The 27048-nt window shown below is 41.1% G+C and overlaps 1 protein-coding gene across 1 annotated transcript in view; it reads left to right on the forward strand.

Moving 5' to 3' along the window:
- The first annotated feature begins 1585 nt into the window (after window positions 1–1585).
- Window positions 1586–27048, forward strand: part of COLEC12 (collectin subfamily member 12) — a 177986-nt gene continuing 152523 nt past the window's right edge. Inside the window, exon 1 of the mRNA XM_089678284.1 lies at window positions 1586–1992. Coding sequence (XP_089534410.1) covers window positions 1986–1992 — 7 coding nt within the window. The 5' untranslated portion in view covers window positions 1586–1985. The remainder of the gene's footprint in view (window positions 1993–27048) is intronic.

Genomic DNA, 27048 nt, shown 5'->3' on the forward strand with positions numbered 1-27048 from the left:
GAGTTACAGAGTGCAGAGTTTAGGGGTGCACTATGTAGAGATTGCAGAGTTCAGGGGTGCACTGTGTACAGAGTGCAGAGTATAGGGGTGTGCTACATACAGAGTACAGAATTCAGGAGTGAGCTGTGTACAGCGTTAGAGAGTGCAGAGTTTAGGGGTGCAGTATGTAGAGATTACAGAATATAGGGGTGTACTACATACAGAGTACAGAATTCAGGAGTGAACTGTGTCCAGAGTGCAGAGTTTAGGGGTGCACTGTGTACAGATTGCAGAGTTCAGGGGTGCACTATGTACAGAGTGCAGAGTTTAGGGGTGCACTGTGTACAGATTGTAAAGTTCAGGGGTGCACTGTGTACAGAGTGCAGGGTTGAGTAGTGTGCTCCATACTGAGTGCAGGGTTTAAACTATTATATTGAATTTATTGTAAAAGTCATATTGTTCTATTTTGGGTCAACAGGTTTCAGGTAAACTATTATAATTAACACATCAGAAAAGGATATTTTTCTATTTTGGCCCTTGATATATCAGAAAAAAACTATTCTAATGAATACATTAGAAAAGTATTTTGTTATATTTTGGCCCTTCCTATATCTGAAAAACGATTATAATGAATACATCAGAAAAGTATATTGTGTTATTTTGGGCCTACGAGTATCAGTTAAATTATTATAATTCATATATCAGAAAAGGATATTCTTCTATTTTGGCCTCTTGTATATCAGAAAAAACTATTATAATGAATACATCAGAAAAGTATTTTGTTCTATTTTGGCCCTTCCTATATCCGAAAAATTATTATAATGAATACATCAGAAAAGTATATTGTTTTATTTCGAGCCTACGTGTGTATCAGATAAACTGTTATATTGAACACATCAGAAAATTCATATTGACAATCTTCCTCATATTTCCAAAATAAACACCATTTCCATTGTAGCATGAAATTCCAGCTAATGACAAATGAAATCTGCCCTCCCACAGGAATAATATCCTGTGTGCCTGAATGGACATAGTATGAGTTCCAAAAAAATGTTTTGTGTTTCAATCTAATTAAATTATGCCGACCTGGGGATTGTATATCCTGTCTTCCAAACAGCGAGTGAAAATCAGTAGCAGCTGGGCACGCAACAGTTCATTACTAAATGACCTTTAAATCGTATCAATAAGTATTACAGTTGATTCCAGCAAAGTATTATGGCAGATCAGTGACGCTTATTTTTAGAACATGTTCAAGGTGCAAAACTTTGCACAACATGCAATAAATGTGGAGATAGCATCAGCACCAGATCAAGCCTGAAGCGGTTAAATGTGTGTTTTTCATTTGGGCACTAATGCGATCCAGGCATCCTTTTGCTCGCCATCTCTTGCCTGTACAGTAACACTATCCTTGCTGCTCAGTCTGAGTTCACCCCACTTCCTCTCAGATTAGGGATACACACTGTGGAATGCTATGTTACACTCCATCCTCTCCCTGGACAAACATCCCCTCAGCCTCCTGTAGTGACACCCATAAACTTCAAAGGGGAGGAGATGGGGAGTGGCGGAGCTCTCAGACACATATGTACAAAAAGCACATGGTTTTGCAATAAATGTGCAGTCCCAGGAATATCTTCTTCCCTGCCTGGTCCTTTCCTGTTTTGTTGAGGTCCCTGGAAATGTTGTGCTTCTAGAGGAGTAGGTGACAACCCTACGCCTGCATCAAGTCTGCAAAGTTTGGAGCAGCATCAGCAGCTGTCGTATGACAGAGTAGGAGGGAGGTTAACTCCTAGGCTCAGCAAAGTCTGCTAGTTAGAGCTGTCTCCTTCTTTTTCAGGGAGTTGGGACAGAGAAGACAGAGGGCAGAGCCCCTCATAAAGGTGTCACCTAGCTAGGCTGTCACTGACTACTTGCAATATGGACATATAACAACCCAGAGGAGCACCAGGCTACAGACTAGTCAATAGAGGCGCCTCCAAACTGCCTGCCTTGTACATTACTGTGCCAACATGAAAGGTAAGCCTATGGACACCAGACTGTGCTTCTAGAATACCATTGTTTGTAAATAGTTGATTATGTGTGAATTTGCAGCTGCAATGTTAGTAAGCATACATTCTTTTTTGGGGGCTTGTTAGAAAAGCAGCTCAGCTGATTCCTGTTTACTTCATTGGTACGTTGATGATAACAGTTCAACCTCATTCATGCCAAGAATGACATACCCGCATTCATAGGTCATTTCTAAATGCATGTAATAGCAGGTAATGATGTATAATGATGTCATTCACACTGTGTTTACTTGCATTTTATTATTATTATGCAGGATTTATATAGCGCCAACAGTTTGCTCAGCACTTTACAATATAATGGGAGACAATACAGCAACGATACAGTTCAATACAAGAGGGTTAGGAGGGCCTGATCCTGGGAGCTCACAATCTAAGAGCATTTGGGTGCATTCAGTTTATCTGCATGTAGAGAAAAGTTTGTGCATCCTGGGGAACATTAGATGTGTAGTAAACGTATGTAGACTCCAGAACATTTAAAAGCTCTAGAATTTGATCTGGGAAGAATAGGAGTTTGTTTATTTCTACCAGATATTTTCTCCTGCATTTAAATAAACCAAATGTAGGAGGCTAGTGTAAGGTCTGTGTTTGACCTGCTTTGCGTTTCTTGGAATGCAACAGGTCCTATTGTGATGCAATTGCAACACTATTATTGTGCGTAACAGCTTAGTGGTTAGAACTTCTGCCTTGCAGCACTGGGGTCATTGTTTCAAATCCAAACGCAGAATTTGCATGAACTCCCTGTTCTTCCTCCATAGACATGCTGGTAGGATCATTGGCTCCTGTCCAAACTGGCCCTAGTATGTGTTTGAATGCATGTGAGATTGGCTCTGAGGAAGAGGTACAACCTCGAAAAGCGTCAGCCACCAGCTATCCAGAGGTCTACGATCCCCCACCAGTCCGCCTTCAGGGCTTTTTGAACCACACTGCATCCTTTGTGACATGCTTTCCATTAGATTTTATTTCTCTTGTGAGTATTTTACGATTTATCAATAAATCTCATTTTGAAAGGTAATGCACTAGGCCCGTGCACCCTCTTTTTGTTTCCTATGTGCATGTGAGATTGGGACCTAATACTCAACACATGCATTACATTCTGCAACAGAGGTAATGCTGCAACTATGTAGTGCAAGGGCCTGCCAGATTGGATAGTTTAGGTAGGTCCTCTAAAATAGTAACAACAACTTACAAAGCCATTTACAACTCTTCCCCCAGCTTCTTCACTAACCTAGTCCCAAAATACCAACCAAATCTTTCTTTGTTCCTCCCAAGACCTCCTGCTCTCTTGCTCCTTTGTCACCTCCTCCCATGCTCTCCTCCAGGACTTGTCCAGAGCCTCTCCCATCATCTGGAACTCCCTACCCCAATCTGTCCAACGTTCTCCTACTCTGTCCACTTTTAGTCAGTCCCTGAAAATTCTTCTCTTTAGAGAAGCCTATCCTGCCACCACTTAACAAATGTACATTAATTTTTTCCATCAGCTCATCCCCCATATTATCTCTTGTATTACTTGACCCTCCCTTTTAGATTGTAAGCTCTCATGAGCAGGGCCCTTTGATTTCTCCTGTATTGAATTGTATTGTAGGTGCACAGTCAGCTTTCTTGTTGTAAAGCGCTGCACAAACTGTTGGTACTATATAAATTCTGTATAATAACTATAATAATAATAAAAAATAATTACATAGTTTTGGTAAATTTAAAGTTGACAGTACAATTGTACAGTCAGATTGTAACATGTATGGTGACCCTTAGATCGTAAACTCCTTGAGGGGAGGGACTGATGTGAAAATACAATATACGTAAATTGACAGTAAAGGACCGCATAAATAGAAATAAATAACAGAGCTTATCAATAGTTTGCATACAGCTTTATGAAATAAAGGGAGAGAGTACAGTTACAATTTAATACAAGAGGGTTAGGAGGATCCTGTTTGTGAGAGCTTACATTCTACAGGAGAAGCAGGTCATACCTGAGCCTTTTGCGCTTGTACAGCGCGGCGTTCTAATGCATAAGACAGCGTTTGACAACAAAGCACATCTACATAAGCCCTTGTCAGCTCAGGTAGTATAGGAGGCTTTTGTAATGCTCCTATGCCCCATCTGGCATTTTCTTGATGTGTTTTTATCCTCTGCTCCTCTGAGCACAGCCCCACGCCGGCCTTTCGTGATGTGCTGTTTTCCTGCGCACATCTGGAAATGGTTATGTGCCAGTGGAGGCAGGACTGGCTTGTGAAATAAATTTGGCATCCATCTATCCAGGATCCACTGACTGGAAAATATTTGCTTTTTTTTTTTTTTTCTTCAAACATATTTGAGATCTGAGCATAAGTGGAGGTTACAAGTTTGAGGCATGCTGGTCTAATTAAGTTAGTGAGACATAGAGCATCCAGTCCAGGATAGGTTCCGTTCGGTAGATGAAGCTACTTATAGGACATTACTGCAGGCTGAGACTGTAAAAACAAACAAGCAGAACAACGTATTTATTAAACGGGAATACTGCTTAGCTGTAGCTGATGGAGCCTTGAGGACATGAAGCTGATTTATGAGCACTTCAGCTGCAAAAAGATACGTTCCAGATTTGACATAATAAAGAAAAGACTTTCTCTACGTCTGGATGTTTGTTTTAATACAGTTAGGTTATACTTTTATCATACAGAACCAATGTTTCTTATGAAAACCTAACAATTGATCAGTTTAATATGATATGGGTAGGTCAGATTCGTTTGTGTTTCTCTACGCTGGTATTAAGTGTTTAGCCACATCAAACTTCAGTTTCCCGGAATGGCTGTACAGTGATGACTACATTTCCAGCATGTGTGCACCAACTGGTCATTTAATATCGTAACCCCCACCCAAAGTATTGCCACATGGGTGGCCCAGATATTTATCATTAGCCATTTGTAACTTAAATTAAGAGTTGTAGTGTAAGAAATATGGAGGCTGCTATTGCGGACCTCATTCTGAAAATACTACCTGCTTGGCTGTCATCTGGATGCAATACAATGCAATACTTTCTAAATCGCTGTACTTGAAGAACAGACCAGGATATTCAGAATAACATAAAAAATCCTGATCTCTTAGATTGTAAGCTCTAATGAGCAGGGCCCTCTGTTTCCTCTTGTACCAAATTGTATTGGAACTGTTATGTCTACCTTCATTTTGTAAAGCGCTGCACAAACTGTTGGCGCTATATAAATCCTGTATTATAATATACTGTAATAATAATCTGCCAGCAGAATGAGAGAAATCACTTGATTCTCCCATCTTGCTGAACAGCATGGGTGGACAAATCTGCAGTACCAGTTACTATATTCTAAGTCAACACCCTTGGCTGTCAGTATGCCTGAATTAGTCTCTGATGGACAATTGAAAAATCGCCTTTTGTCGAGCCAAGTGGTGCAGACAGGACCACCCAAGGAACATATTTCATCCAATTTGGTCTAAATATAATTTGTGTATGACCAGCCTAAGAGCCAATTCACACCTAGTACATTTGGGTACATATTGGTCACGCATTATTGTGAGTTGTGTTTAGGCAGCCCTTTGATCTTGAAGGCAGCCTTTTCATATTGCAACAATTGAAATTGATTTTTTTTTTTTTAACAAAGTGCACCACAACATGTGGATGGTTTACATCTACATTTTGCAGTGCGCCACAAAGCAAATGCTTTGTCAAGGTGCATTGGGGTTCCATTCATAATCCATGTGAATGGCCTTTTTAGAGAATCTTCTTGGTCTTTATCGTTTTAACTTTTGCTTGCTTCAGATTTTCAAAATTGATGCTGATATCAGCAAAGTGGCCTTTATCTTGGCCATGCATTGCGCAATTAATGTAAATATGAAGCATTTTTGTACATTCATATTCAGTTATAGGCCGGTCTGTGCATTCATATTGTGATGGCATTAACAGGCATCCAGAATAATTGTACTACGTGACATGCAAACTGAGCTCCTGGGCCAGAATATGTGTGTGTGGCTTGGAAGCTGTTGATAATGAGGTACTAACTCTGTCACTTCATAATTATATCATATACATTAGAAATTTGTAAAATAATTAATTTGAACGTAGGAATATCCCATTACAATATTTTTTGAAGTTCGGTTCTTGCCAGCAGATAAACTACTTCCATGCTCAGCAACGGCATGGCTAGATTTGTACAAAATGGTAGATGATGCCGCTGTTCGCATGTAACCAAGCATCTGAAGCAACCGAATGCATGTGCTTCCACTGTGGATTCCACAATAGCAGTATCCCCACATGAGTAAGAGAGGAATGCAAGCCTTGCTGCCCTCAACGGACCAGGGAAATCCAAAGAGAACTGTATATAAGAAAGAAAAAGAGGGCGCACAGGCCTAGTGCATTATCTTAAAAAATGGGATTTATTTATAAATAGTACAATACTCACAAAGAAATGGAAATAGGAAGCATGTCGCAATGGATGCAGAGTGATTCAGGAACCCCTGTGGGTGGTCTGGTGAGGGACTGTGAACCTCTGGAGAGTGGTTCCTGAACCACTCTGCATCCCTTGCGACATGCTTCCTATTTTAATTTGATTTTACATTTCTTTGTGAGTATTGTACTATTTATAAATAAATCCCATCTGATTTGGGCTCTGACTGGTCCTGGATACAGTCCAAGGATGGTGGTTTCTGTCTGCAAAGAAACTGCATGCAGCTAATCAGACAGGTTGTATACAGCCATAGAGTGCTGCTGCATTCAGATGCTGACTTTCGCCGCATTTGCACACTACAGTCCAGCCACCTCTAGCTATGTGTACATAGGCATTGTTCTCCTACATCTGACATGCCTTTGACCTGTTTTACACAGGCTTCAGCTTGTATAAGAGCAGTGTGAATGGCAAGCATTTGATGAGCTTTGAGCAAGCCTTGTTGAAGCTTTTAAAGTACCTTTCAACTTCATTTTGTAAATGTTGAACACAGATCCTAATGTGAGTGCTGTTTACCACTTTAAACAAACTGCTAGCAGGCTTCAGCACTACTTGAACCTTGTTGAAAGGTTACTGAAGCCTGCTAGCAGCCTGTTTAAAGTGGTAATCAGCACTCCCATTAGGATCTGTGTATAATGTTTCCAAACAAGAGCTGAAGGGCACATGGAAGTCTTAGAGAAAGCTGCTCAAATCTTGCCAAAAGCTTGGAAAAAGCTTGCTGAAAATTTCATAAAAGCTTACTGTTCACATTTATCTTATACAAGCTAAACCCTGAACAGGCCTTTGGAACACATATGTAGCACAGGTCACCAGGTTCCCCTTAATGTCAAGGGGTCAGGAACTGCATTTGACCTGCTTTGCATTGATTGCATTTCTTAAGATTCAGCAGGTCCTATTAAGGTGTTATTGGACTGAAGGCAAAGCACAGCCTTTTCTTGTCCAGTGCTGCATTATTTATTTATTTATTTCAGGTACTTATATAGTACTGTCAATTTACACAACACTTTACACATATATATTGAACATTCACATCAGTCCCTAACACTCAAGGGGTGTACAATCTAAGGTCCCTAACTTACATTCATACATATACATATTAGGGCCAATTCAGACAGGATCCAATTAACCTACCAGCATATCTTTGGAGTGTGGGAGGAAACCAGAGCACCCAGAGGAAACCCACACAAGCACAGGGAGAACATGCAAGCTCCATGCAGGAGGCGTCATGGTCAGGAATCAAACCCATGACCCATTTACTGCAAGGCACACGTGCTAACCACTAAGCCACTGTGCCTTCGAATGCATGCATTTGAGCAGTGCTGCATTTGAATGGAAAAGGCTTTGTTTGATATGAATGCCTGGCTTTATAAGCTTTAAGGGCTCACTTAGATCTATGTGAATGTGTTTTTGTAGCCTTAGGTAGGTGCATTTCCTTTATGCAAGAATGTTTTTGAATTTATAAATTTGAGTAGATAGGGTTAACAGCCATTGACTAAAGACAGCTATACACTGTAAGATTTCTCTTTTTCAGCCCTTGTGGGTGGACAAATCTCTCCTGACAGCTATTGAATTTTTAGAGCCAGCAAATGCATTTGTCAGAATACCCAAACAGCGGCTGCATCTAATTGGATGTAGTCGCTGTTTTGCAACAGTTTTAGATTGACGACTATGACTTCAGATTGAGGGATGTTGAGGAAAGTGAGGGTAATAGAGTCACCCATGGCCCTTAACTAACTCAGTGTGTGACCAGTCTAAGGTTTGTTAAACCTGTTGTCAACACACCAGAACATGTTTTATGCATTACAATGCATTGCTGTTGACTTTCTATGAGCCTCCCAACACACTAAAATGAAGAAAAAAATGAATATGTATTTTTTTCAAAACTGCACTGTAGTGCTGAGTCATTGCTGAAGAGTCATTATCTTTATTATGGCAAACCACATCAAAATGTATGCCTAAAACACAACAGTATAAATGGGCCCAAAATGCTTTTACAGGGAAACTTCAAACTATATACAGTATGTATATAATACAATTAAAAATAATGAAATTAGTGAGGATTAAAGCACAAAAATATTCCATTCAGATTTATGTGATCTGTAGAGAACCACACAGTTCGGGAACCCAGGTAATCTTGCATTGTGAGTTATATAGTTCTCTATAGACTAGACCAGTGGTCTCCAAACTGCAGCCCAGGGGCTGGATGTGGCCCTTTGCTTGCTTTTATCCAGCCCTTGGGGCAATATTTCATCCATTGACACCAGCAATGGGGCATATTTTCCACCCTAGTGACACCAATGAAGGTGCACAATTCCTCCCAATGACGCCAACAATGAGACACAATTCCACCTAATGACACCAACGGTAGGGCACAATGACAACAATGAAGGGGCACAATTCCTTCCAGAGACACCAATGATGGGGCATGGCTCTTCACAAACACACCAACAATGGGACACAATTCCTTTCACTGACACAAAGGCCGAGGCATTGTTTACTCCCACTGATTGAGGACATTTTCTACCCCCATGTCCACAGTCCACCCCACCTAAAGTCTGAAGGACAGTAAACTTGTTTGAAGACCCCTGGACTAGATAATCTGCAAGTATATACAGTATGCTGGTAAAACGTTGTAATTTGCTGATCCCACAATGCTTGAAGCAGTTAAATTATCACTCTGTATGTCATATTTGGGCATTTGATAGGATATATATTTCTCCACAACTTCAGAATATCAGGTATACAGTAAACAAACAGGAATGTAACTGAAACCTTTGTGATAGCTTTAGTAGGGAATGAGGAAGAAGCCAAAATAAAGGAAGGAGCCACTTCTACAGCAATATCAAGCAGCAGCATGACCCCTGTACTTATGGTACGCAATGCTAATCATGGCCACACAAGATGCTATTCTGGCAAAGAAATCAGGCAAGTGGCCCAGTGGTAGAGCTGATGTAGTACTAGACGGGAAGAAAGGAAACTGGGGGTGTGGGTGTAGAATAGATCAGCTTCAAAATCCACCAACATTGTAGAATTAATCATCCAGGATAACTGTGCTTTGGGAAATATTGATTGCTGTTAATTTTAAGAGAAGAGGAAACCGCTGTGGTATTTTCTATGGCAGAAAATACAGACCAGGACTACTACCAGTGTGCAATAGCTGTTCAGCAACAGCAAGAATAGTCAGATTTAAAAAAAACAACCATAGATTACTCCAAAAAGTTACATGCCATCTGTTGAGTCTACTGAGTTCCTGGGATGTATCCAGGTCTGAAGAACACTTAGACTTTTACTGTTTGTTCTCAAAGTAGCATTCCAGATAAATGCTAAATATACCTAAACCTGCTCCCACCCCCATTCCAAGCCTATTCTAACAACCCTGTAAAGAAAAGATGTCTATACTTACCTATTTTGAGGGTGCTCTGGTCCGGTCACATGATCAGCTTCCAACACTAGCTTCAGTGTAGTGGAGGGACAGCCAACAATGGATTCCCCATAGGTGACATCACCACATAGGCATTACAGCCATTGTCAGTGATCTCTCCTCTTTACCAACAAGGCTGGACCAAAGCGCCCTCAGTATAGGTAAGTATAGATAGCTGTCCTTACTACCCTACAGGGTAGTTAGTATAGGGCTTAGAATGGGGGTAGGAGCAGGTTTAAGTATAGTTAGTATTTGACTGAACTTCTATTTTTATGTCTATAGCTAGCTCTTACAAATATCTACCACCTCATTATAAAACAGTTAATCTGTATTTAATGAGAGTGGTTGATTCACCGCCAAGTCACCTTCACAGCTTTATAAATATGCCCCAAGAGCTGGGCTTGTTTGCGAACATCCTATGTACAGTACAGATAGAGTAATGCAGGGTACACTTTGGTAGTTTTTTTTTTTAATCCAACCCAGCAGGCTGAACAAAAAAAAAACCTGAGAGGTTGCCAAACTAATTAAGTGATGTTAGTTTGGCGATCTGCCCCACTGAACTTCTGACAGGGCATCTGTTTCCCCCTCCCTCACTAGAACACACTGATCAGGTCCCACAGCCATTGGCTGCAAGCGCGGATTGGATGCTGGTTTTCTAAAATGCCCATTCAATAAAAGCCAGCTGTTAGACCGGCTTCTGTTGGACAGGCTGCTGTACACACGGGCCGAATGTTGTCTGTGTGTAAAGCTCTTAGAGTTTGTTTGCACATTAAAAGAACCATTCCACGGCTTCCTTTGACAATGTGTGATTTTGAAGGTGCTAATTTTTCTGGCCATCAGGCTTCTCCCCTAGCTTCAATACTTTGAGTCATAATGGGAGTCCTATATGGAAGTTGCCATTGCTGACACCTTTTTTGAAAATGTTAGTGGACTCTCTCTCCTTCTGACCCTCTCTTTAATTCTTTAGTCACTTACTTGGAATAAGATTGCAGTTAAAGTGGAACTAAAGGGAGGATACTCACCTTCTCAAATCTCCCTCTTCTCCAGTGTGCCGGGTTTCAGCCATCTTCATTGGCTGAACACCTGCACATTCGTATACGTTAGTTATCCCAGCACATAGGATCGACCCAGGCCACTGTAAGGCATCATGTACACTGCTGCTCCTAAACATGACTTTAGGAGCTTTCTGTGTTTTTTTGCCAAAGTCCCTAAACTTAACGCAATAAAAGCCTATGTGTCCATGTACACATAGGCTTTTACCAGTGTTTAGGAGCAGCAGAATTTGGGAGCAGTTAAATGTCCCTCTCCTGAACGCAGAAGAATCACGTTCAGGAGAGGAATATTTTGGCCAAAAAACACTAAACGCTACAAAAACGCATGTAAATGCGTCTAAACGCTAGCCATGTTTAGTGCTTGGGCGTTCATTAATGTCAATGGAAAATACTCCGGCAATCAAATAAATAAATGTCCAAGCGCTAAACACAGGTAAATGCGGCTAAACGTGGTACTGTGTTTACACATGTTTATGCCGTTTTTTTTGCTGCCAGGAGAGCTAAACGTCTAGGGGAGTTCATGTGTACATGAGCCTCCTAGATTGTAAGCTCCAAGGAGCAGGGCCCTCCTATCCCTCTTGTATTGAACTGTATTGTTGCTGTATTGTCTCCCTTTATATTGTAAAGCGCTCAGCAAACTATTGGCGCTATATAAATCCTGTATAATAATAATAATAATGAGGCCTAAGCATGTACAGTACTTTTGGTACAACAGAATGTTATTATATGTTGTACTGTTTCTAACAATTTGTACCATATTATTGAATTTGAGATCTGTCTAAAGTCAACCCATTGCTTCAGCAAAACTGTACTATCTTGAAATTGTTACCCTTTATATCTTTCTGGAATATAAATATGCTAAATAAAAAATAACAGATTATATTTAAAAAAAACTGAAATATGTTAGGAGTGCACAATAAATGCACCATAAATTTTTAGTCAATTGAAGTAATTGAAAATGCACTACACAATGTATCTTCTCACAATGAAGTCGGCATCTGTCTTCCTCTTGGGTCCAGACTTTTCCATGTACAAAATCCATAAATTTGTGAAGGGAAAACCTTTATAAAAGTGTTAAAAACACATTACTATGTGATAACAAGTTCTCTATAGCATCTTAGTCCATAAAAGTCATAGTGGACTGTGTGCAGTGTTTCCGAGCCTGTCCCGGTCAGGATAGTGTTACACTGTTATATGGTCATGGCTCACATCACTCTGGAACTTGAGTACTTCCTTTACACTTGCCAAGTTGCCTCTCAGCAGAGCCATAACCAGGGTATCTTTCCAGACCTCAACACAAGTGAAATACAGGTGACTAAACACATTTCAGATGTAGTTAACTTGCAAATCACAAGCTTGAGTCACTTTTGGCAAGGACTGCATGTAGAGCCTTACCTCCTTTATAGGGGTATTTTTGAGGTGAAAAGTTGAGAAATGTGTTGCTGCTTTCTTTTGTAATTTGACAAAATATTTTTTTCCCATTAAAATATCAAATATGTAACTTCTGGATGACCAGAAAAGCTCAGTGTATGTGGCTACCTGATATATGTTTTTCTTGCATGACTGAAATGGAGTTCCGCTATTCCAGCTTGTGGGATGTAGGAATGAGACATTGATCACCCATTGCTTCTTGCAAAATGTTCATTATCCCATGATTTTACTTTTTCAGTTCTGTGCCATGGTCATCAATATCTCCGGGGGTAGTGGAGTTGTAATCATAATTTTGTGGTTGTTCTCTGGGAATGACTGAAGGAAAGGGTTTTTCTAAATCCTTGGGAAATGAGAAGCATTCCCAGACATTTAATATTTGATGGGGTTTTGCCCACACATGCGACAACCCTCAGGCAGGTTAAATCTGTAAAGGAAAAATAAAAGTCCCCCTGCAAGTTAATGTTAAATTAAAGTTAAAGACTTACTTTTTAAATGAAGCACTCCAGCAGCACGCTGTCACTGCTCCTAACAATTCCATCTGCACTTGGTCTTCCTTCTGGGTTTGCGGGCTCCAGCCATTTGAATGACCGAGCCATGATGACATCACTCCCATGAATGTAAAAGTTAGTCACAGTTGCAGCAGACTCTGTATACCCTCAATTCAGAGCACAGTGGGCATGCACTGGTGATGTCACCGGCTGCAAATAGTGAATATCTCCTAAATGGTGCATGCTTAGGAGATATTCATTGTACCTACAGGTAAGGTTTATTATAAATTCAAGCTGTGTTTACTACTACTTTAAAGGAGCTATTCAATAGAGAAGATGGGACTTTCAGGGTGCATGAAAAAAATTACCAAACATATTAAAAAGTTATTTAATTTTTATTTCGTATTTTTGTAAAAAACACAACAAGAAAGGAAAAAATACAGAAACATAAAAACAATTTCAGTACTTAGCGTAAAAGTAACTTAGTACTGAATTTGTTTTTATGTTTCTGTATTTTTTCCTTTCTTTTTGTGTTTTTTACAAAAATACGAAATAAAAATGATATAACTTTTTAATATGTTTGGTATTCATGTTCATACATCATGAAAGTCCCATCTTCTCTATTGAATATTTGCAATTTTAAGGGATGTGGTGCAATAGTCATATCTGGTCGCCCGCTCACCACTTCACTGTTACTAGTTTAAAGGAGATCTATGGTCACAGCATACACTTTCATTTTATAACATCAGGATTGTAATAACAATAGTTATATTTGACAATCCAATATAATCTTACTTCAAAACTCTACTTTCATGTTGTGAGTTCTGCCTGTCTGCTGCCTCTTTCCACAACTTTCAGTTTCTAAGAACTACATATCCCATGCTACCTTGCTGCCTGCAAGCAGTGATTCCTTCATTGACTCCGCCTCCTGAAACTCATACTCTCAGCACCTCTATAGTTCAGAAGGCAGGCTCTGTGAAGTGTGTGACACAGCAGTGTTTACCCACAGGACTTAGGTGTCCTTTTATCATGCAGCGGTAAATGACCGTTGCTTAGTTCTCTGGCATTCTCCTCTGAATGCCTTTTTATGAAGCGGTGTAGATCACTTCTCCGAATAAAGGGAGAAGCGATCTACAAATGCTTTAAATGCTGGAAAACGGCTGCTTTTACTATAATCTCGCGAGATTACAGTAAGAGATCAGTCAAACAATGTTTACTAAGCAGCGATAAATTATCGCTGCTTCGTTTGCGGTTCCTCCGATTCTCCACCTCTGGGCTGGAGAATCTGGAGGGAGAACACAGATCACCAGTGAAGGGCTGACATCGCTTCTTCATACACTAGCCATCTGTGTGCTGAGATGATCAGTGGAGAACATGTTCTTCGCTCCACTGATCATCTCTGTTTCCTAAACCACTAATGACTGGAGATCAGCAACAATTCGCAGGATCGCCGCTGATCTCTGTTTCATAAAAGGACGCCATAGTGAATACATGTTACAAAATACGAGGAAGTAAATGTGTGGAGTTCTTCACAAAGTAAGCCTACAAACTTTAAGGCTGTTCAAATGAATATGAATAGCCTAGAAATAACTAAAATATAATGTATAAATTGACATGATTTTACATTTTGACTATGGATATGTTTCAAATTAATAAGGCCCAACTCCAGACAAAATTTCTGGTTTGCAGTGGATAGCGTGTAGAAGGATTATAGCCTTTGGTGGGTTTTATTCCTTCATATAACCTGGTAGGGAGGTTTCCTTGCATTTCTTGTCCAGACAGAAAGTAATCAAAAAATATCTCAAACAAACAAAAAGTAGAGATGGCATCATCCTGTCCTGCCTTGCTGATACGATGTTGCTAAGAGACTTCTAGCTACTACTGTTCACCTTCACTATTACAGAAGTGAGCTGTCAAATGCTGAGATCAGGAGTGAGAGCTACTGCATCAGGAGTGCGATCAACAATGTGAGAGAGTTTGAATCAGAGGAAAAGCTGGTGGAGGTGCTATGACACTCCTAGCTCTTTCTGTTCACCTCCACCATCACAAGAGTGAGCTCTTTCTTTGATTCAAGCTATAGCCAACTGTGAAGATTCCTCTCTCCATGCTGTTTGCAATGTTTCAAATGATTTTCTCTCAGCCCACAATACCAAGCCATGTGTGGCTAGATAAAGTATTAAAGTAGAAAAATGGTGAGCAGGCAGGAAGTTTAATGCAGAAGAGACACTCTGTCTCTTCTGCATTAAAGTTACTTATCTGTCTGTCTGACCCTGTGCAGTGAGCCACGCTCCTGCAGTTCACTGTACTGATTCGGTAATGCCAAATCTGACTGAACTTCCACGGAGTGACATCATCCTCGCTCAGTCAATAACAGCAGCCGGTGATCAAGCCACTTAAAGGGGAGTTCCACCTAAAAAAAAAAAATCGCCTAGGCGATCGCAGCGGCACTGGGAGCGGGTACCTGTCAAATTTGGGTACCCACTCCCCAAAGATGCCAATCCTTGATGGGGAGCGGGGGACAAAGGATTAAAGCGGAATTTCCCCTTTTGAGTGGAGCTCCTCTTTAAGCCCGAAGCTGTCAGCGGCTGGGCGGAGATCAGCGGGACGCCACATTGCTGGAGCAGAGGTGAGTATAGCTCCGCTTTAAACATTCGAACCTTGTAATGTTTGCTCTGCCTGTTTATTATTATTATAAAAATTATTATTACAGTTTGCACAGCAATTTATAAAATGAAGGCAGACAGTGCAATTACTATACAATTCAATGCAAGAGGAATCTGAGGGTCCTGCTCATTAGAGCTTACAATCTAAAAGAGAGGGTTAAGTGATAACAAAAGGTAATAACTGTGGGGAATGATAATTAGTATTATTATTATACAGTGTTTATATGGCACCAGAAGGTTTGCTCAGCGCTGTACATTAAAGTGGGGGGACAGTACATGAGACAATACAGTAACAATACAATACACGAGGGGTTCGAGGGCCCTGCTCTTTCGAGCTTACCATCTAGGAGGGGGGAGGTAGTGGTACAGGAGGAAATGGCTGTGGGGGATGGAGTGGTGGGAGGAGTGGAGGAGAACGGCTGTTAGGTGAGGGTGGGGTAGACTTCCCTGAAGAGATGGGTTTTCAGGGTGCACATGAAGGTGAGGAGGGTAGGTGACAGTCTGATGGATTGGGGTAGGGAGTTCCAGAGGATGGGGGAAGTCCTGGAGAAGTCCTGCAGTCGGACGTGGGTGGAGGAGACCAGGGAGCTAGAGAGTAGGAGGTCTTGTGAGGAGCGAAGAGTACGGGTAGGGTGGTATATGGGTATCAGGTCAGTGAGGTAGTTTGGGGCAGCGTTATGAATGGCTTTGTATGTCAGAGTTAGTAATTTGAATTTAATGCGTTGGGCAATCGGAAGCCAGTGAAGGCATTGGCAGAGGGGGGTGGCAGAAGCGGAGCGGTTGGTAAGGTGGATAAGTCTGGCCGCTGAGTTCAGGATAGACTGAAGCGGGGATAGCCTGTGTTGGGGTAGGCCAGTGAAAAGGGAGTTGCAGTAGTCTAGGCGTGAGATAATAAGGGAGTGTACGAGTTGTTTAGCGGTGTCTGGGGTGAGGAACATACGTATCTTGGAGATGTTGCGGAGGTGGAGCCTGCATGAATTTGATAGTGATTGGACATGAGGTTGGAAGGAAAGGTTTGAGTCCAAGGTGACACCTAGGACTTTGGCTTGCGGGGTGGGATTGATGGTTGCGTTGTTAGTCGTGATGGAGAGGATGGGGGGGGGGGGCTCGGGCTGGGGGGAAAACTAGGAGCTCTGTTTTGGAGAGGTTTAACTTGAGGAAATGGAGCGACATCCAGTCTGATAAGATTCAACAGAACGTAATAAGACATTTCTCCAAAGTGAGTGGAATTCGTGTTTTACAGAGTTGTCATTAAAACATTTGACCACATTGGATCATTTTCACCTTTTGTTCTAGTGACAACCCAAAATGTTTGCATTCCCCCTACCTCTGTATCTGTGGCAGTGGTCACCAGGACAAGTGGAGAAGGTGAATCCCCCCAGTGGGAACTCCAAGTGCTCCCAGTTCCAGTTATGTTCATTTTTCCTGTGATTTGTTATAACTGGTTCTGGTCCCCAATGTGACTTACCCATTCAATCACAGACAAGAGATTACCATTAGCTATGGTCAACAGACCAGAAAGGGAGTAATTTCGTGTGTAACAAAAGTTTACAGTATTCAGTAAGGACCAGAACTAGTAGAGTGATCCCATGAGGAAAGAGCATCATTGAAAAGTTAGTCCCTGATGCAGTATATTGTCCCTGTTGGTGAAGTCCTGATGTATGCAGGCTGAAACTGCATTATTATGTGCTTCAAAAGCCTCAACACATCTTGCTGTGTTTGTGAAAATTGACTTCTCTAGTCCAGATATTTCATTCTCTATTGGAAATGCAGAGTGAGAAAGAGCTCGGACCCCACTGGGAATCCCCTATTGGGAATCACTTTACTCCCAGTGCCTGTGGTAGTTCTACCAATGTAGAGTAACAAATAAAATGTAATCTACACCAAGTCCAAGGACAAGGCAGTCCACACATTAGTAATTTTTTTTTTTTTCGTTCAACCAAGAGGTTGCATGAAAAAAAACTGACCCAATTCCCCCATCCACACATTTGAGGTGGATGGGGGAATCCTCCCACTGAGCTATTGTATTCTGACAATGGGGACACTTTCCTGCTGTCAGAGCATATAGATCAGCTCTGCTGGCTATAGCCTGCGCCGCTGATCGAGCAGGGAAAATTTGAAAGGGCGGTTGTACAAAAGTTGATTGAACGATTGATTTCTGTACAACCACAGTGATCATCCATGGATCAAAATTCGTCTGGTCCCTGCTGAGTTGGCCGAATTTTGATTCATGTACGGCCAGCTTTCAAATAGAATACATGGGCCAAAACAAATATGCTGAACAATCATAACTGTAGAAATAATGTATAATTAGTTTTGTAATTTACTGTTGCCAGGAGCCAATACCTGAGCATGGCCTTCCTGCTGTTATTATAAAAACATCCTTTATTACTTCCTATTGAAGAACACAATGATGAAAAGCACTAGAATTCACACTGACACAATCTGTATTAATGCATCTGTTACATTCTGCCACAAACGTTTTTCTGATTTTCTTAGTGCCGGTTCTCATTTATGTGGATTGAAGACGGTTTGAACTGCAACCAATCCGCATGACGTGAAATACCATTGCTTCCTATGGTGCCTGTTCACATACGTCCAGTGCACTGGCAGTGCAGATTCAGAGCGGACTGAAAAAGAGTGCTGTCCGATTTCTGAGCAGTGCGGTCTGGTTCACGTGTGGATTAAAGGCTATTGACTTCTATGGGAACCTTTTCTAAACCACACATGTGTGAATAAGATAAAATTCTGACCTGAACCTGATGTAAATCTGACCTGAACTACTGAACAATTACTGTGTCAAATAGCTGAATAACCTGAGCTTTAGTCCGCACCGCATATGTGCGAATCAGCTGTTTAGCTGGTCATAAACGGATTGAAATTCTGTTGGTTCAGCAGGGACTGGCTGAATTTTAATCAATGTCTGGTCATCCCTTTTTTTATCTTCATGCACAGAATACGGGAATGTAAAAAACCTTTAGCCTTTAGAACTACTTAAAATGTTAACTGCACCTTTCTTACCATGTTACATGATACTCTCATGATACAGTGATACATTTTTAAGCACTTCCAGTCCAGACACTTTCACCCCCTTCCTGTCCAGGCCAATTTTCAGCTTTCAGTGCTATCACACTTTGAATGACAATTGCGCGGTCATGCAACACTGTACCCATATGAATTTTTTTACTTTTTTTTGATACAGATGAAGCTTTATTTTGGTGGTATTTATTCACCACTGGGATTTTTATTTTTTTTGCTATGTAAATGAAAAACTCCAAAAATTTTGAAAAAGTGTTTTTCTTATAAAATGTTCAAATAAATAATATTTCATCATAAATCCTGGCCAAAATTTATTCCATTATATTTTTAGTAAAAAAAAATAACCCAAATTAGTTTATAACCAAAAATTATATTTTTTAAAAAACATTTTTCAATTTTTTTTATTTTTATATATTATTATTTATGTTTTTGGTTTTTTCTTTAACATGCTGTCCCCCAAGCAGTACATGGTGACACTGTACTTCTTGTGGGGGGTGATGAAGATTTTTTTTTTTAACACTGATTGCTTTTACACCCATAAAGTCTGTAAAAGCAATCATTTCTTATTCTCTCTGGCTGCATTCTTGCAGTCATTGAGAACTACTGTGTGAGCTGTGATTGGTCACAGCTTGTCACATGGTACAAGGTTGTTGTGAATAGCCCTGTACCATGTGAACTCTGTGATCATTCACAGATTTCACATGTAGTAAGCAATTATGTCAGAAGTGACATCTTGTTTACTACTCTGCATGTGATCACTGATTGGCCAGTCAGTGATCACATGATTGGGACCTCGCACAGAGGTCCCGTCCGATGATCGGTACTCCACTGTGTCCGGAGGACACAGCGGGCACCGGATCACAGTGCTGGGCGCTCCCAGGGAGCGCGCACAAGCAGGGTGCAGGGAGGCCGTTTATAAACAGCCACCTGACCCTGCACTGTCACCGTCCGGCCATTTATATACAACGGCCGGACGGGAGGTGGTTAAAGAAATAATTTCCTTTTGTGTTTTTCTACCTCCTTGTAATTTCCTCACCAAACCTCTCCTTTCCCCCTCACATCTATTTGTTTTAAACGAGCAGTGTCTGTTAGTTGTGGTCACATACACTGCTCAATGCACACTGCATATCCCATATTTCACAGTTCGTACTCCATCTCCATCATGGAGCGAGCAAGAGATAGTGGTACCTTCCTGCTTACAGTGGAACCATGAAGAATGAACGTAGCCATCCTCTAACAGGAAAATGGTTTTTTTGAATTAAGTATATACTTGAATAGATTTTTTTTTCCATATTTTGAAAAAAAAATAACAGTACAGAAGAGAATGTGAAAGCACATCTTAATACAGAGCCAAATCAACCAGGTATCAGTGTAGCTTCAACAGCATAATCCAAAAAAATTGGAGATGGGAGCATGAGAATTTTTTGACAGCGTCATGTCATGTAAATCCAGAACCCCAGTTGTCTATATCATACTAGCTGGGTAAATGTACTAATTTAAATAACATCTCATTTTACAACAATATCCTGCAGTTGTACTGGAATGCTTCTTTAAAGAAAAACAGTCACAATTGGGTAATGTAGGATTCACTGTAATTTAAAATTAATATAATTGCTGGCTTACTGTTAAAAGAATCCATATGCTGGTAGACACTGTATGGCATTAGGCAATTCACAGGGCAGAAAATGTCAGATTTTGGATCAGTTTTTACTCCCTAACACAGTTTAAAAAGTGTCAGAAACAAAATAAATAAAGCTAAATAAAGGGTGCACATATTAATGTTTTCTAATAGTTCGTAACTATTGAATTTTACAAGCAAATATTTAGATTCTGTTGTAAACTCAGTAGTGACTGGTCCTCTTTAATATAAAATGTAGTGTGAAAAATGTGCAATTAAAAAGTATCTTTAAACTACGGAAAGCAGGCTTCTCAATCATTTCCACTGATAGTTTTGTATTCTTTGTAATAAGTAAGGCTGTGCTAATTGCACTGCTGTAAAGTATTCAGAATAGGTTTCAGCATTAGGTTTCCCCTGGCTGGTTGACATCATACATTACAGCACGCCCACTGTCTAACATCCCAGATTTTTTCCCCACCCTGTGTTATAATACAGAGAGCACTGTTCTATTGCTCTGCTGAAAAATATCCAACTTGGAACCTTTCACGAATCATTCTTCTATTAACATAGTCATGAGCCACATGTGTTTTCTCTTCCCTTGTGTCCCCCACGGGATGAATGTAACAAAATCGTGACATCACTTGATTTTTTTTTTTATAACAACAAAAATAATAAATCATATTTTCCATGTGTTGTTATTTGAGTGCTTTGACTGCCTATGATATATGAGCGTGCTCAATGCCTACAGGCTTATGGTTTTAAATAAACGCTGCTATGGGCATTGGCTGGTCTTAATTTATATTTGACTGTTCAAAATAAACGGTGTTGCATGAAATATACTCGGTGCTGTTCATAAGTTAAAATACAGTATTTCTAAAGGCAAAAGTTGTTATGTTTTAAATGGAGTGGGGATGGGTTAGAATTCCTGTTAGATGTCATTTGCTGTCTGGGTGCCCAACTAGGCAAATTTCAGTTGCTGCCAGAACAACAATAGAAGGGAAGTCTTCCAGTGGGGACACCCTTCCAGTGACAACTATCGAAAAAATGTTTTGGCTTTAGATACACTTTAAAGGTAATCTAGAAAGAAGTAGGCTGCCATTGCTGATCTCCTTGTAAAAATGTTAGTTGATTGGCTGTTATGAGGATTCTTTGACCTCATTACCTTGTCATGCACTGACCTGAAACAATTATGAAGATCAGTGGTCCTGACTTTGCTTTCCAGATGCATTTTCTGTGTCAGGAATTCGGCAAACGTATACCTTTTCTGACAGATATCCTTTAAATGGAACCAGTTTTCAATGTAAAATGCAAAATTGGGTGTTTTTGCTTTTGCAAACTTTGAAAACATCAACCGCTCCTGGTTTGGCTGGAGACGCAAGATTACTATGTGTTGCAGCATAGCTACTCTGCTGGAGGCATTTTCAAGTAAGCTGAAAAGATTTATTTTTCAGATTAAGCTTGTTTAAAATTAGGAATTTTGGATAAATAATCATTAGCCATAATTAAATTTAGCCTGTTTTTTATAAATCTCATTGGAATCAGTTACTTCTCCTGCCGATTTTTGGTTATGTCTATTCTGCAGACCTGAAAAACAAAACATTAGTGTTGGCTTATTTGGGAATTATCTGGATGGGACAAGATAACTTCTGACAACAGAATTGGAGGGATGGCTTTAGGGCAAACACCACATTCAGTTTGCCTATGGTGCTCCTCATTCCAGGCAGAGAAGGGTTAACTTTAATGGAAATTCTATTCTGCCAGTGGTGGAGTAGTCAATGGGCTCCTCTCCCTCCCTTCTGTGGATGGTGGGAAGAATAGAAATACTCCCTCTTCCAGGTGAGGCAGAGCAAAGGGTGAAGTTGAATTTCCTCCTTTCCAATGAAGATTGAGGAGTTAAAGCAGTTCTTCATCTCCCTAATTTCTCTTATTTAATGGTTACTCTAACGTTCTTGTCAATGCAGCATCATGCTGCCACTGAGCCCAGAAATTGTATTCATTTTTTCTACATGGTTCAGCACTCAAAATGACAGGCGCCTATTCAAATGGCCTACGGGTTTACTGCACCTTAATGACTGTTGGTATACAATAAACTCATTTACGAATAGGGACATACTGTACAGCTGGCAGTTAGTGGTTTTACTTATGTCCTTTGTCTCTTTGGATCAATGCCTAATTTATATATACAGTATATAAGGAGGGAGAGGGAGAGAACTATTTAAGGACAATTTTATAATATGTATAAGTCAACAGCCAGACAAAAGCCTTTGCTGGCACTTACACCTAGTCTTTTTTTTTTTTTTTTTTTTGCTTTCTTCACATATACATGTTGCAACAACACAGGTCATCCCATTGAAAGAGAATTCACCCGTTCACCCGATAACCACTTGCCTTTTACTGTTGCTACACTCATTTCAAGCAGTACTCCTTTTTGCAAAAATTTCTGCTATGGTGGTTGAACTGTTTGTTTTTTCTAAAACTGGGTACACACAGCAGGAACTGGCTGACATTTGTATTTCAATGATTTTTATTAGTTTATAAACATTTATAAAAAAAAACAAGAGCAACAAGACACTCCCATGTAGGGGCCATCAATTGCACATAAAAAAAGGAAAGAAAACAGTGCTCTAACACCAACAGAGCAAAAAGTGCGCCCACGCAGGGGCTATCAATGGCACATAGATGACAAAAACATTAGTAAACATTGACAATAACTCAAACCTAAGGCAGCTATCCACCGCCACACCAAAAACAAACAGAAATAGAAAAGGAAGGAGGAGTACAAAAAGAAAAAGATGACAAGGCCATAAGCAGGGGTTCGGGAACGCCAATACTGAGCAACCTCACAATCCCAGACTAGCTGGGGGGAGTGTGGGAAGGGCATATTGCAACCACGGCTCCCATGTTTTCAAAAATTTCCATTGGGAGTCGGTAAAATACTCAGCATCTGTTCATTAAGCATCATAGAAGTCATACGGATCCCCTGAAGAGAGACAAATGGGCACTTCCATGCCTGAGCAATTGTTCTAGTGGCCAACAAAAACAAATAGGAAGCCAACTTCTGCTGGTGAGCGTATGGAGAGATGGAACAAAGTAAAACCGGCTGCCATTTGGACCATGTTGACAGCTGTCTTTCCAACAGAAGCTGGTCTAAGGACCAGCTTTTGTCAAAGGGACATGCTGGACAACCAGCATCCGATCAGTGCACACAGCCAATGGCTACGACCGCTGATTAGTGTATTCAGGCAGACAGGGGCCTCATCAGAACACAAAGGCACAGTAGGAGAGATCGCTGTGCTAACACCGCTCAGTACGGCGATCTCTCAATTTTTTTGTGTTCAGCCCATTGGATTAGACATTGAAAGTAAAGCATAGGAGAAGCTGTAAAGCATGCATGGGAATCCAAGAAGTTGTGGAAAGAGATTGCCAGCCAGGCTGTGGAGGGGGCAAAAGTGGCCGGTTCATTCTCCCAGTGGCATGCTGAGAGTCAGGTATCTGGGTGGATCCTGACGTTACTGCCCCCCCCCCCTGCAGAGGCTGGACTGGCTCTGTGGCATCAGCTGACAGTGGGCTTTAGCTTTAACCCACTGTTGGCTAAATCTGGGTCACAGGCGTGCAGAACCAAGCGCACTCCTGTGATCCATAGAAGTATGGCCAAAAGAGCTTTGGCCATACTTCTCCATTTAATTGTCACAATGATATCATGACTGTGAATTTTTATAAAGCTGTTTTGTACAAGCTGTTGTTGAAATTTGTAACCTGACTTGTAGATCTAAAGTAAGTTCCCGACACCTCAGCCACTGCTGATGAAGAAAAGTATAGCTGTGTGTGGGAGTGAAATACTATCTCAGGCTAAACTTGGGCCAAACCAAGAGTAAAGCAGAATCTTGGAGTTTAATTTGGAAGACGATTAGGAGTTAGTGGAAGGAGTTGGCAGGAGATAAGTGTTGGGTGAGGCAAATTAGTTGGACATTAGCAATATTTTGTGAGTGCTGAATCTGGAAGAGTAGTAATTACTGCATCAAATATCACTGTGCTATGCATTCATGTTTTAGGGGTAAATCATTGCTAATGCATGTTCAGAAAATATTACTGATATTCTTTATTTAGACAACAAGCCAGCCCCTCCAACAATGGTGTCCCCATTATAATGTTATTTTCTCATACTATGCATAGGCAGGGTGGTATGACAGAAAAAAAATTGGATGAAAATTGGAAATCCATAGAGGAAACCTGCATAAACATAGGGGAAATCTTCCTGCCAGCAGTCTTAGTTAAACATAAACCAGAACTCCAGGAAGCAGCCAAACACAAAGTTGAAACACATTATTCACCAGCCAAAGGTCCTGGGCATTTGGTCACATGGTCTTTGATAAACAGGAGAATCCGTCAGTCCGAGCTCTGATCCTCCTCTGCAATCTGATCATGTAATTCTGTTCAGACAGTGTGATCCAGGCACCCCTGGCAGCTAGCATACTCAGGTCCTAAATCTCCACTGGATGGGCAGCACAGCCTAGTCCAGAACACACCCCCAGAATAGTAAAGATGCAACAGCATGCTGATAAATCATTACATTATTATAGTATACTACTATCCAGTACATTTATTTATACAAGAGGTCTCCAAATTACGGCTTGCGGGCCACATGCAGCCCACTACAAGATTTTATGCGGCCCCAGCTAGGGTCAGTGGTGTATCCTCAATGTGCACTGATTGGGGATTATGGGCAGTATACGTTGCCTATGGTCACTGCTTTTGATATAAGAGAGGGACTCTGATGGGGACCCTGATGTAAGTGAGGACTGTGATGGGAACCCTGATATAAAGGGGGACTCTGATGGGGAACCTGATGTAAGGGAGGGCTCTCATGGGGTCCCTGATGTACAGTAAGGAGGGACTCTGATGGGGAACCTGATGTAAAAGAGGACTATGATGTGAACCCTGATGTAAGGGGGGACTCTGATGGGGAACCTGATGTAAAGGAGGACTCTGATGGGGACCTTGATGTATGGGAGGACTCTGATGGGGACCCTGATGTACAGTAAGGGGACCTCTGATGGGGAACCTGATGTAAGGGGGAACTCTGATGAGAAAGCTGATGTAAAGGATCACTCCGATGTAAGGAGGGACTGTGATTGGGACCCTGATATAAGGGGGGATTCTTATGGGGAACCTGATGTAAGGGAGGACTCTGATGGGGACCCTGATGTACAGTAAGGGGAACTCTGGTGGGGAACCTGATGCAAGGGGGGACTCTGATGGGGACCCTGATGTACAATAAGGGGGGACTCTGATAGGGGAACCTGATATAAGGGGGGACTCTAATGAAAAACCTATGTAAAGGGCCACTCTGATTTAAGGGGGGACTGTGATGGGACCCTGATATAAGGATGGGGGGGTCTGATGGGTTTTTTTTTCGGCTTTCAAAATTTGAAAAATATATCATGTGGCTCTTGCACTGAAAAGTGTGGAGACCCCACTTTATACCATAGCTATCCTATTTGCTAAGGATCACGTTGATGTAGCTGCTGTGTTTCAATTACCGTTCAAAAGAATGTTAAACTACAATAAAGAATATTACAGGATATGAACATTAGAATTGGATTATCAGACTGCCGTGTAAGTTAAATAGGCCCAGCAAAGATTTTTGTTTTCTCAATCTTGGAGTCAGGTTTGGATTCAGTTTATAGGCAATGAATAGCTGGATGAAAAAATTATATATATTTATTATATATATTTTTCAACAATTTAGGTGAATTTTGGTGTAAAATCATAAGAAAAACAAATACCTGCAATTAGTAGTTTTTAAGCTGTGCCTTGACATAAGATATCAGTCAGGTGTAAACTCATGATATAATTGTTTCTAAGGCTATGTTCACACTAGCATTGTGTGCAGGCGGCAGAGAGGTGTTTGGGAAGGGTTTTTACCGCTTCCCAAACGCCTCTGACAATTCTGCACGTTGCAGCACATGGTGCTGTTCTAACAGGAGCGTTAGTGTCGCGTCACGGCAAAACAGACACCTCTGGTCGAGTCAGGAGGCGTTGAAGCCTCCTATTTTAGCCTATGGTGCCGCTCCGCAAACGCCCGGCCAGCGTTTGCGGCACGGTTGCAACGCGGTTGCGGGGCGTTTGCGGAGCGGTAACACCAATTAAACTTCATTATAGGCGTTTGCGGAGCGTTTTTAACACTCGGCAAACGCCGGACCAACGCTTGCCAAACGCTATAGGGGCGTTTGGCAACCGTTGGTAAAACAGTCAAGTGTGAACGAGCCCTAAAATGTTTTTTGAAATATAGATGCATATTCATATCATTCAACTCTGCATGCTTCTACACGGCACAGTTACTCCAGCCTTATGTGAGAAACAAAAGAACAGTGTGCGGGATCCTCATTAGCAGCATAGTAAAATATATTCATTACAGTGAAATAGTACACTCAAGTGCACAATTCTTGACAATCGGTGGTCAAGGTGGTGGTGACAAAGGTGGTAAATTCAGCAAAAAGAAGTACCATCAAGCTGTAATAGGGACCTTGAACCTGACCGCTGTCGCAGACCGTCAATGGCCGGCATCCAGCACCTCTATCACTGCCTTGTGGAGCCTACACACACTGATGGGATAGGGAGGGAGAGGACCAGCCTTATGTGAAGGAAAGAGTAAAAATCAGTTTGTAAAATCAATAAGAGCAATTGATCCCTCCAGGGAAATGACTGGCTCACTTTTTCAGTAGATGATATAACAATGAACATGGATGCAGCTGAAAGAGGAGCACATTTAGGCTCGGTTCACACTAATGTGGTATGGGATTTGGATTAAGTTAACAACACCTCCCAAATGGTTCTCAAAATGCAGTG

The sequence above is a fragment of the Staurois parvus genome, unplaced genomic scaffold (assembly GCF_062004578.1).
Source record: "Staurois parvus isolate SC_StPar_1 unplaced genomic scaffold, SC_StPar_1.0 ptg000015l, whole genome shotgun sequence".
In the NCBI taxonomy this organism is placed as follows: domain Eukaryota; kingdom Metazoa; phylum Chordata; class Amphibia; order Anura; family Ranidae; genus Staurois; species Staurois parvus.